The sequence below is a fragment of the Schistocerca serialis genome, chromosome 1 (assembly GCF_023864345.2).
Source record: "Schistocerca serialis cubense isolate TAMUIC-IGC-003099 chromosome 1, iqSchSeri2.2, whole genome shotgun sequence".
NCBI classification, from domain to species: domain Eukaryota; kingdom Metazoa; phylum Arthropoda; class Insecta; order Orthoptera; family Acrididae; genus Schistocerca; species Schistocerca serialis.
In genome coordinates this window covers 69,253,033-69,266,270 of record NC_064638.1, presented here as the reverse complement: position 1 = coordinate 69,266,270, position 13,238 = coordinate 69,253,033, and the positions used below count along the sequence as shown (strand labels likewise).

Sequence of the window (13,238 nt, the reverse complement as noted above, 5' to 3'; positions counted from 1 at the left end):
GAATTCCAGTCACCCATGACTATTAAATTTTCGTCTCCCTTCACAATCTGAATAATTTCTTTTATTTCATCATACATTTCTTCAATTTCTTCATCTGCAGAGCTAGTTGGCATATAAACTTGTACTACTGTAGTAGGCGTGGGCTTCGTATCTATCTTGGCCACAATAATGCGTTCACTATGCTGTTTGTAGTAACTTACCCGCATTCCTATTTTCCTATTCATTATTAAACCTACTCCTGCATTCCCCCTATTTGATTTTGTGTTTATAACCCTGTAGTCACCTGACCAGAAGTCTTGTTCCTCCTGCCACCGAACTTCACTAATTCCCACTATATCTAACTTCAACCTATCCATTTCCCTTTTTAAATTTTCTAACCTACCTGCCCGATTAAGGGATCTGACATTCCACGCTCCGATCCGTAGAACGCCAGTTTTCTTTCTCCTGATAACGACATCCTCTTGAGTAGTCCCCGCCCGGAGATCCGAATGGGGGACTATTTTACCTCCGGAATATTTTACCCAAGAGGACGCCATCATCATGTAATCATACAGTAAAGCTGCATGGCCTCGGGAAAAATTACGGCTGTAGTTTCCCCTTGCTTTCAGCCGTTCGCAGTACCAGCACAGCAAGGCCGTTTTGGTTATTGTTACAAGGCCAGATCAGTCAATCATCCAGACTGTTGCCCTTGCAACTACTGAAAAGGCTGCTGCCCCTCTTCAGGAACCACACGTTTGTCTGGCCTCTCAACAGATACCCCTCCGTTGTGGTTGCACCTACGGTACGGCTATCTGTATCGCTGAGGCACGCAAGCCTCCCCACCAACGGCAAGGTCCATGGTTCATAGCAGTTAGTGAACTTAATTCTGTTGTCTTGAATAACTATCATAAGCACATCATAATTCATTAAATATCTTATAATGACTTGGACTTTAAGAGGAATAATGTTGACATCGAAAATAATGAACTCTACAGCCAAACAATGGTGAGAATCCACAAAGTCCTTCTAATACACAAACACTCTAGAAATTAATATGTAAAGAAGAAAAAAATCATTATCAGTGACAGCACTACACAATATACACTCCTGGAAATTGAAATAAGAACACCGTGAATACATTGTCCCAGGAAGGGGAAACTTTATTGACACATTCCTGGGGTCAGATACATCACATGATCACACTGACAGAACCACAGGCACATAGACACAGGCAACAGAGCATGCACAATGTCGGCACTAGTACAGTGTATATCCACCTTTCGCAGCAATGCAGGCTGCTAATCTCCCATGGAGACGATCGTAGAGATGCTGGATGTAGTCCTGTGGAACGGCTTGCCATGCCATTTCCACCTGGCGCCTCAGTTGGACCAGCGTTCGTGCTGGACGTGCAGACCGCGTGAGACGACGCTTCATCCAGTCCCAAACATGCTCAATGGGGGACAGATCCGGAGATCTTGCTGGCCAGGGTAGTTGACTTACACCTTCTAGAGCACGTTGGGTGGCACGGGATACATGCGGACGTGCATTGTCCTGTTGGAACAGCAAGTTCCCTTGCCGGTCTAGGAATGGTAGAACGATGGGTTCGATGACGGTTTGGATGTACCGTGCACTATTCAGTGTCCCCTCGACGATCACCAGTGGTGTACGGCCAGTGTAGGAGATCGCTCCCCACACCATGATGCCGGGTGTTGGCCCTGTGTGCCTCGGTCGTATGCAGTCCTGATTGTGGCGCTCACCTGCACGGCGCCAAACACGCATACGACCATCATTGGCACCGAGGCAGAAGCGACTCTCATCGCTGAAGACGACACGTCTCCATTCGTCCCTCCATTCACGCCTGTCGCGACACCACTGGAGGCGGGCTGCACGATGTTGGGGCGTGAGCGGAAGACGGCCTAACGGTGTGCAGGACCGTAGCCCAGCTTCATGGAGACGGTTGTGAATGGTCCTCGCTGATACCCCAGGAGCAACAGTGTCCCTAATTTGCTGGGAAGTGGCGGTGCGGTCCCCTACGGCACTGCGTAGGATCCTACGGTCTTGGCGTGCATCCGTGCGTCGCTGCGGTCCGGTCCCAGGTCGATGGGCACGTGCACCTTCCGCCGACCACTGGCGACAACATCGATGTACTGTGGAGACCTCACGCCCCACGTGTTGAGCAATTCGGCGGTACGTCCACCCGGCCTCCCGCATGCCCACTATACGCCCTCGCTCAAAGTCCGTCAACTGCACATATGGTTCACGTCCACGCTGTCGCGGCATGCTACCAGTGTTAAAGACTGCGATGGAGCTCCGTATGCCACGGCAAACTGGCTGACACTGACGGCGGCGGTGCACAAATGCTGCGCAGCTAGCGCCATTCGACGGCCAACACCGCGGTTCCTGGTGTGTCCGCTGTGCCGTGCGTGTGATCATTGCTTGTACAGCCCTCTCGCAGTGTCCGGAGCAAGTATGGTGGGTCTGACACACCGGTGTCAATGTGTTCTTTTTTCCATTTCCAGGAGTGTATCTTGCCAGTAAGCACTATAACATGCATGACAATGCAGCATAGAAAAAAAGTAAAAAAATGAGGCAGTCATTTATCACTATTTTCCTAATGTTATCCATAATGCATGAAATTCATAATTTTTTTTTTTTTGCTCCTTTCTATAACAGAACAACTGAAACTCGAGTATTAATATATAGTGATAGTGTTATTTGCATTTTCTATTTTATTCAAATCTTTCAACTACTTTATTACTTCAACATTCTTGTAAAAAGGAATGTCAACTGGATATTAGATAGATTCAGTTGTTTGAGATCCATGCATTGAAAAGGGCTATTATATTTAAATATCAATTTGTTACACTCAAATGCTTGACTAATCATTGACGTAGGCTTGAGTAATACAAGTTCATTTATGTTCTGAAGAAAAAGGTGGACGAGACTTCTGCAAGACCAGAAGACATCTAATTTTATCCTGCGGAATCCTCACACCATTGCAAAGGACTTCATAGCCTCTTTCTGGCTGTTACAGAGAACTGTACTCAGGAAAGATTCTGTACTAAATTATGATACAATGAATCTGGAATTTGTTCTGAAATAATAATACATACTGTTTGTTCAACTTTCAATTTACTCACAATGAATAACTTAAGTTGTGAGAGTAAAAGACAATATTGTATTACAATTTTTTAGATACTCAAGCAACACTTGAATGGTCATTATTGATTTTTGCATGTACTTCTTTGAGTTCCCACCAGTAATAAGCATCTCTAATCATATGTACCCGAGGACATAACTAGGAGTTGGTACTGATAAATTACAAAAAAAAAAAGTACCAAAACAAATAACTAAACGAAGTTTCTGTGCAGACATAGAACTAAGAAGAAGAAAAGAACCACAGCATTATAGCAAGGAACAGCTTAATTAGCCAGTCAAGAAAACAAAAATTAATAAATACCTCAGCTTTTAATCAGACATTATAGATTATCATTTTGTAAACTTATTTAAAATGTTAACCTTTGTTAATATGGTATTAATTTTCCTCCATTGCAAAATAACTTCAGGTAATGGGTGGTATTGCTTCAGAGGAAGGAGTGCATCTTTGTTGGTGCTTGGCTTTTGACCATATGGAGTCTTACCAGGATTCAGTCCTAACTCTTTGAACAATACCTGAAATAGCAAAAAGTTGTAAATGCAATGATGCAGTTATGCAACAAGTGAAATGAAATTATCTAAATAGCAAAACTTTGATGGATAAAAGAAAATTTCTTTGACACTATCTGTGATCTGCAGTTGAAAGTATGCTTCCTGCATATATAAAGGAAATAAATATCAAGGGTAACTACCTTATCTCCTGTACAGTAGCTTAAATTGTGTGTACATTTATATAACCGCTGTAGTGATGGTGTACTAACACTTTCATTTTTCTAACTGAAAGAAGAATTATGAAGAGTCCACATATGTACAGCTTGATGTTTTGTGGCAGATGAGAAGAATATTTCAACAACTAACAAGAGTTTTCAAAATACTGCACATATCTGCCATGATGACCTGAGGACACTCTGTAATTTATACCATATATGCTTGGAAAAAAACAGTCTAAACTTCAAGATAGAATAACAACTATATGGAAAGAATAGATGTTCACATCACTGAGTAACACAGACACGACGATAAAGAATACTAGAAATATTTAACCTTTTGGACAGCCTGGCATATGGGTATTAGTGTCCAGAGGCAGTGGTCATGTATGAGAGAATTGTTGGTGTGTAAATGTGAGAGAGTTCTACTTCTTTTGATCGAAAGCTTAAATATTTGTAATATTCTTTTTTGTTGTGCCTGTCTGCGACTGAGCACCACCTCTATGTGTTTAGTAACATAACCTATCATTTCCGTATTGTTGTTATTCCTCTTAGCTGCCAGTAACATAGAGCAGAAGTAGATAGGATATTAACACAAAAATTGATATATGAGAAAATATTTAGAAGTAAATCATACCTAACTGCATTTTCCACCTCACCACAACTACCATAAGTGTTATAAAGTGCTATCAAACCCAAAGGATATAGCTTACAGTCAGGCAGGTTCAAGACAGTGTAAGTAGTATGCAGGGACATTGTACAGCTTTCCCCGTTAACTGTGTGAATGTATTCCTATGGCAACTGGATTCATAAAAAAAATCCAACAAAATGTTACATAGTTATATTATTCTAATCATTAAATTGTGAATCAATATTGTTTATTCAGTTAAATGTAATCCATACACAAGAGATTTTATTTTCTTATTGCATAATAATATTTTGAATGGTTAGTTAATTTATGACAGGCATTGTGGTGGTGGTGGTGGTGGTGGTGGTGGTGGTGGTGGTGGTGGCAATGCAAAATTATAGATATTCACAGTGCAATTGCTATTGTCTTGTAACCACACAGAAAGCTGCCACAGGGGCAATATCTTACAATTAATGGCAAAATGATAATGGAAAAAATATCTAGATTAATATACTACCAAATACCTTTGAAACATCAGCTGGGGATGTCAGAGAAAATGTGTGTCCAGCAAGCTTATAGGCTTTATTTTCAAATGATGACATCTGACTGAGAAGAACATTTCTTAGTCTTTCAGCTTCCTTAATACTAAAACCAATTCCACTTAGTTCCATCCGAGCAAGGCATAAAAGTGTTGGCATTTCTACTTCTGTAATTAAAAAAATTATATTAATTTTATTAATTAATTCTGAGCTGAATTGTAGGGAAGCTTGACAATGGGATCAGATATTTAAAACATTTATTTTGTACATATCAAACTGATAAATCATGGGACAGAATGACAGTCCAATACTTTCCTTCAGGAGACAAAGTGTGTATTACTGCCGACAGACACATATAACAGTAGGGGCTAACAGGGATGCAGAACATAGATTTCAAAACTAATATTATCTTTATCAGTTCATAATGGTAGAAGACCTTCCATGCTATACAGTCACTGTAATGAATCTTCTAAGGAAACAGTGATTGCTGCACAGTAAGTGGAAAATAAAACGTAGGTCTACAGATATAGATATACTGAATGAAATGCATTTGGCTGTCAAGACATCAATGTATGAAGTCTTCAATGACTACCATAATAGAACAATATCAAGTGACCTTTTGCAGAACTCAAAGAAATTCTGGACGTAAGTAAAAGCTGTTAGTGACCCAAAGTTAGTGTCCAGACCCTAGAGAATGAGACAGGAACCAAAATTGAGGGTAGCAAAGCAAAAGCTGAAATCCTTAACTCCATTTTCAAATGTTCCTTTGGAAAGGAAAACCGAGGAAAATTGCCCCAATTTAATCCTCATTTTAATGAAAAGATGAAAGAAATAAGTATTAGTGTCAGTGGCATTGACAAACAGCTGAAATCGTTAAAATTGAACAAAGCTCCAGGCCCTGATGGAATCCTTATCAGAGGAAGTTCACTCTTAGGAGAGATTTCAGTGTCAGAGAAATTGCTGAGGGAAGGGAAAAACTTGATAATCCAATCAAAAAACAGAACAAATAACAAAATTTCACAGGTAAACAGTGAGCTAAATGGAGCAGACTAACACGTATCAAAATTAAATAATAAACTTGCTGAGTCGAATAGAAAACCAAGTAGTAAGATAGCAGAAAACTTCGTCAAAATCGTACACCCACTTAATGATGTAGGCAGAATTGGAATCTGGTGTGGGCTTGTAACTAAAATATACATTATTACAGTATGGAAGAAACAAACCATATTAGTTTACCTGCTCAAGGGGATTACATGGCGAGGATTCCCAGGGGGCTAAGAGAAGATAACTCTAGTAGCCCCCAATCATCTCAAAGGTGAAGGCAAATGCCAAGGTTAAGCCATTTAGCATCTGTTCTAGGCAGTGGCTCAGAACAGAAGAGAGAGAGGTTTTTCGTCAGTGGCTCCATCAGTCTCACAAGCCAGGTGGTCCTGTGGCATGATATGATTGGCATGATCCAGATGACTGTTGCCGTATCAGTGGAAAGGTGACAGATGAAAAGGTGGCCACTATGTAAAATTTAAATAACAAAAATTACTCACATTCATGGCCTGGGTGCAACTTGTACATCTACTCCACTTTCCCCAAAAGAATTTACCAAGTGTGAATTGGACCATCTCAATGATGCCTTAAGTCTAGTGGTAACAATATTTTTATTTCAATTAACAATTCAAGTCCTCGACTGTGAGTGTAATTGTTAAATAACGGCGCAGCAACAACAGTTGGTGACACGAGACTGATGGCAGTGGCATTACAAAGTTAGCCAAAGCTGATTTCAGAGACAGTTTTAATGAGTAAAAGCAGCTGAAACACTTGTATGAGAACGAAAAGTGACATATATTTACAGGCTTTTTGATTAATAAAGGAAGTGAATGATTGACTTCTAGCATTATTAGAGGAGGTGATGGACGGGGTGTGATCTGTAATGGAATAGGGCCTGTACGACTTTGAATGGCCTTCTCGTCAGATTGAGGTCATTTTTTTAAGATGACGTGGTACACAATATCCAGCATTCTTACAGTGATTGGGCAACCACCAGGGTGGCACAGTTTCGTTGCCAACGTGATAGTAAGGCAGTTTGTTTTACATGTAATCAGGAAGCACTGAAGCATTCCCATATAAAATTTATTTTGAGGGGGGTGATTATTATCTCATTTCAGTCACAAAGGGGAACACTTTATATCTTATATCTGCATCAATATTCTACAATCCACCCTACAGTGTGTGGCGAAGGGTACCTGTATCACTGCTAGTCATTTCCTAACCTGTTCCACTCGCAAACAGAATGAGGGAAAAATGAGTGTCTTTATGCTACCATGTGAACCCTAATTTCTTGTATCTTATCTTTGTGGTCCTTATGCTCAATTTATGTTGGTAGGCAACAGAATCATTCTGCAGCCTAAATTTTCCCAATAGTGTTACTCAAAAAGAATGTATTCTTTCCTCCAGGGATTCACATATGATTTCCCAAAGCATCTGCTTAGCACTTGTATGTTGTTCAAATCCACCAATAACAAATCTAGCAGCCCGCCTCTGAATTGTTTCAGAGTCTTCCTTTAATTCAACCTGGAATGGATCCTAAATACTCGAACAGTGCTCAAGAATACGACGCACTAGCATCCTGTACGCTGTCTCCTTTACAGATCGTAGCACCTGTATGCTTCACTCATAGATCTTTTCGCACATGCACAAATCTCTACTAGCCTTTGCTTGTCGTCATTTGTGTGTTCTCTTTTGAACAGAGTGTGCAACAACCTTTTCTTCCTCAGCATTTTTCAAATCTTGTTATTAAACCATGATGGGTCATTTCCATCCTTAATCTGCTTACTAGGCGCATAATTCTGTGCCAATCTTACTGGAACTAAAAGATGTCAATTCACTGTCTAAGTAAGATGCTAACAACTGTTTATCTGCTCTTTCTAGCAGAAACACTCTCCTAGCCTTCTTAACTGATTTATTAACTTTTGTAACCATAGTTGCTATAATGACATTGTGATCGCTGATCTCTGTTTCTATACTGACATTGTCAATAACGTCCAGCCTATTTGTAGCCATAAGGTCTAAGGCCCATTGCGTATGGGCTGCCGAACTAGATGCTCAAGACAGTTTTCAGCAAATGTGTTGAAAAATACATCGCATGTCTGTCTGTCTGTATCCCCTGCAGTGAATCCATAGACATCCCAATCTGTTAGGTCTACAACTTTGCTTTAGCTGTTTTACAATAGACGACAGTAGCGGCAAGTTGGGTTCGATAGTTGGTCATAGGTGTAATACAATAAGCTTAGGCCTCTGTAAACTTAATGCCATAAAAATATCAGTCGATTTGTGATTGCATCGTAAGGTCATTCTCAATTAAGTACGTCAAGTTATGTACTCATTTCTCACAATTTGTAGGAAGTTATAATTTTCTGCTTTAACATGAAGAAATCTGCAGCTGTGCCTCTTAAAATGCTGGGTAAGATCAATTGTGAGGTAACTATTAGTGGAAGAATGTGCAGAGATTGTTTTCAACGCCTTAAGAATGGTGATTTTGATGTCGAAGACCGGCATGACGGTGGAAGACAGAATGTTTTCACAGTCACAGAACATCATTATCTAAAGCAATTGATGCATTCGAGCCCAGCACTGAAACACAAACGGCCACAATACATCGATAGACACATTAACGTAATTTTGCAGCAAGTCAGTGCTTGATCCCATGTCGCTAAACCCGTCAAAATATACATGGAAACATCGAAATGAGAAGTCCTATCCCTCCCGTCATATTCTCCATACGTTGCTCTCACTGACTACCAGCTGGCTGACCAGTACTTCCGATCATATGAACAAGTACAAAATTGAATCGATTCATGGATCCCCACAAAAGACGCCCAGTTCTTCCACCATGCTATCCGAAAGATGGGAGAATGTAGTGGAGAGTAATGGGCAACACTATGAATCACAATTTTTTTATAAGTTTTTCACAATAAAGCCACATACTTCGAGAAAAAATGGCGGAAGCAAAGTTGTAGACCTAGTATACTCGGTAGGTTAAAGTCACCTCCAATTAGTAATGCACGATCTGGCTATTTATCCACTAATGACCATAGATATTCTTTGACTGACACTGGAACTGTCACAGTAGAATCATGTGGCTGATAAAAAAAATCTAACAATCGGCTTGGTTTCACCTAGACCTGTTACATATGAGCAGATAACTTCACTGTCACGCTCAACATCGATATCAGTAGATACAATATTTATGTCAACTGCGATCGACACTCGCCCTCCCGTGGCCTCTAATCTGTCTTTCTGATATACATTCCATAACTTGCTAAATATCTGAGTTTTTCACTTTTCAGCCAGCTCTCAGTCCTGAGAAGAATTTGAGCGCAAAAACTTTCCTGGAGGGCAGTAAATTCAGGAACTTTGTAACAAATACTTTGACAATTCAGTGATTCAAGGGGACTCCTAAAAATTCCCAACTGATAATGCAGGTCTAGAAATCTGCAGCCAAGACTGTCACAAAGTTGACAAATCACTTGATTGAAACCCTCCACTTGGCTCCAAAGGACCCCAATCAACTCTGGGAACAATAATGCTGCAAATTGTGAGCTCTGCTTGCACCCCAGACGAGGCCAGCAGCCTTCACCAATTCTGCCAGCCACCTGTATGAACTGAGGATGGCCTGAGAACCCATGCGACAGGTGTCATTGGTGCCTAAGTGGGCCACAACATGCGGATGGCTGCACCCTGCACATCTGATAGTTGCATGCATGGTCGCCTCCACATCTCTGATGAGGCCTCTCGGCTGTCATACCAAATGCACATTGACTTTCTGACCAGCCCTGAATGGTGTTTGCCTGGGGGGCTCCATAATGCATCTAACACTGGCGCTCCTGATAACTAGTAATCCCCTTCCCCCGTTCGCCTTCTCGGACCCTACTTAATGTATTTCATTGCAAAATTTGACAGAGTGTTACTTATAATTTTTTACAATGTGGTTAAAAAGTTTTTCTTTTGAGTCTCTCTTCTTTTTTTTCTGTACAAAGTATTGATGATGAAAAATTATGGCCTCACTGAGTCTTGCATTACAGGTACAGATGAGTGATCTGGTCGACGGCAAAAGGAGCAGTGTGCAGTGGCAATGGAGAGGGCATTGTGTGGGAGATGAAGGCTGCACAGCTTTAGCAGTCAGCAGTACGAGGTAAGCCTCTGCACTTGGCTGCAGGGCTTAGCCAGGATATGGAGGCCTGGTGGCCAATCGTGTGTGCAAGGATGATGTCATCTCATGATAGGCCCCTAAAACTGTATCATTCTGCCCGGCAGGTATTAGCGGGAGGCCCAGGAGGAGCATTTACACAATGAAAAGGGTTACATGCAATAGGGGTTCTTTCCCTTTAGATTACATCACTTCCACAAGCGATGGAACAGTGCTAGTAATAAGTAGGCTCTAAACCAGACTTTTTCCTTGCTATTGATAGTTGAAACTAATGTTGGTCTAGAATCTTATAGTTATCTACAGGGTGTGGGGCATGCTTCACCAGTTATTATAGTTGCCTGGTGGCTAGCACTCAGGTACAACTGTATGACATGGTTTATGTAAGCATTTCTAATACTCTCTTCTATACGAGAACCATATAATAATGCCAAGCAGAACTGATGTGAGAGGAGTGGAAATGTTGCTACACCATGTCACAGTTAACATATGAGGCATATTTGGAAAGTAAGTACTGTTCTGGGAAAAAAACCTCATAAAACATTCTTTTTTTCAAACCAAAATTCCTTTTTGCAAGAAGGAGCAGTTTTTAAACTATTTTTATACATAGTTGCCACCATTGTTCAGACAGCTGCCATAGCAGGAAACCAACTTTTAATGCCCTCTTCATAGACAGCCACTGCTGAACACTGTTTTTTGCCTTGCCAGCGCTGTCAAAGCACCTTCCCACAAAATTACGTTTCAAGTTCAAGAACAAGTTGTCGTCAGAAGGTGCAAGATAGGGACTTTAGAGTGGGTGATCAAACTGCTTCCAACCGAACTGATGAATAAGGTTTTGAGTGGCACCAGTAGAATAGGATCATGCATTGTCATGAAGCAACACAAAGCCTTGACTGAATATTCCACGCCCTTTGTTTTGAACTTTGCACTGTAGTTTTCTCATTGTTTCACAGTACTGTACTGCACTGACTGTTTTACTTCTGTGGAGGGAATCAATAAACAGAATATGATACAAATAATGGTGTTCAGCAGTTTTTACTCCAAAACGGTACCTACCTTCTGGAGATGCTTCATAAATTTCTGCTGGTGCCAATCCTTATTGTGCATGATAGCACAATTCACACCAATTTCCCCTTTTTCCCGGGTTATGAGTTTATCCAAGGATTGTCATAAATAATCTTCATTAAAGTTAAGCTCCTGGGACCAACTGTTGCAGGATTGCACCTTCAGAAGTAAGTTGGATAGATACAACAGAAACGGTTTCAAACTAATGTTAAAGTGGTTATCCATCTTGAACTTATTCCAGTTTAATTAAAGAGAATTACACCATGTGTGTTTTGCTTTTATTTATAAAGCATATTAGGTGGTTATTCTGCAAATTGGATACCTACGTTTGTACATTTTTGGTTGTTTAAGGTTAAAAACAGGTTTTGTTCATAAAGTTGGTGTGCGAGTTACTTATGGTGTTTCTTTACGTATTCTGCTTATTTCCTCCTTACTAGCAGCTGCTGACATTGAAAGACTTCAATTCACATATGCACTTGGCAGTTTTTGCCATTCTGCAGTATTTCTTGTGCTGAATTATTATACTTCACTTTTGTAAACTGAACTGGAGTTGTGTGTGCTTCTCATTCTGCACAGTAACAGTGTTTATGTATGTTCGTTGGTTTTGTTCACGTTGTGAGTGTGTTGCCAACTTGTGAGACTGTGTGTGTGTGTGTGTGTGTGTGTGTGTGTGTGTGTGTGTGTGTGTGTGTGTGTGTGAAAGAAAGAGAGAGAGAGAGAGAGAGAGACAGAGAGAGAGAGAGAGAGAGAGAGAGAGAGAGAGAGAGAGGGAGAGTAAATTTGTGAAATTGTCTTGTGTGTTAGGTTCAGGTGTGAGTGGAGATGGGGGTGGGGAGGTGAGGTTGATTGCAAGCAATTTCTCTTGGGGGGGGGGGGGGGGGATAGGCCTGGATGGTGATTATAGGACAGAATTTGGGAGTAGATGGTAGTGATAAATGGAGCCTATGGATATGTATGTACATTTAATGGTATATTAAGTGGTCAATCAGGTGAAAGAGGGTCTGGTTTACCAAGTTGATCTGATCATTAATTAGTTGCTTCTTTCCAATTATGGTTTTTTGAGTAGTTTTCTTATAAGGTGAGTTGATGCTTTTTGTTGTTAAGATGTCCATGTCTGTGTGTCTGTAGGTAACTTTATGTTGGTGTTGGTGGAACTGTTCTGCAAAAACAGAACTTCTGTGCTCTTATTTGTTCTTTGTATCTGGTGTCAAATATCCTCCTGGTTTGACCTATGTATTCCATCACATGTATTGCTTTTCAGTGGTATACTCCCAACTTCTGATATAGATAAGTTTTTTCTATTGTTCTTGGGAAGTAATTCTGAATTGAGTTTTTGGCTTGGTGGACTACTTTTATGCCTTATGTTTCCTCTTCTTCTTTTTCTTTTTAAAATATTGGATATGCTGTGTGTGTATTTGTGGTTGTATGTCATTATGTACCACCTTTTATTTTGTGTATTTAAAAAAAACTAGGCATAAAAATAGACTACAAACCAGGGATAACCAATAGTAACTGATTTAAATAGCTGCTGCAAAAGATGGCCATGCAGACAAGCATATAATGTTAAAATGGTGTTCCAGATTAACAGATAACATTGTAGGTGGAAGTGGTAATATCACATTGGGAGCTAGAAAATAGAACCACTACTGGCCAAAGATACCAGGGTATGGCTATTTTAGACTAGGGTCATTGGCATTTATAAACCAGGATTCTTACAAGGTAGGATTCAATTTCCCATATTACTAGCTGGTGTAGAATGAAGTGAAATACAAAATCACATCTACCATATATCTGACTGAAAATTACAACAACCAATTTGTCACTAAGCACAGAGCAGGGTCAGGTTAAGAGATGATTTGTGGAGGATTACGATCGCATTTGGAAGGAATGAGTTTCGAACAGGTTGAGGATTGGTGATTTTCTATCCAAACCACAGCATCAAAGTCAATCTTTGTCTTGTGCTCTTC

General features: G+C 40.4%; 1 protein-coding gene across 1 annotated transcript in view; it reads right to left on the bottom strand.

The window, feature by feature from the left end:
• Positions 1-13,238, bottom strand: part of LOC126470012 (DNA polymerase theta-like) — a 347,322-nt gene that overhangs the window by 42,325 nt on the left and 291,759 nt on the right. Inside the window, exons 22-23 of the mRNA XM_050097913.1 lie at positions 4,995-5,176; positions 3,499-3,651 (exon numbers count right to left, since the gene is read on the bottom strand). Of these exons, the coding sequence (XP_049953870.1) occupies positions 3,499-3,651; positions 4,995-5,176 (335 nt within the window). The remainder of the gene's footprint in view (positions 1-3,498; positions 3,652-4,994; positions 5,177-13,238) is intronic.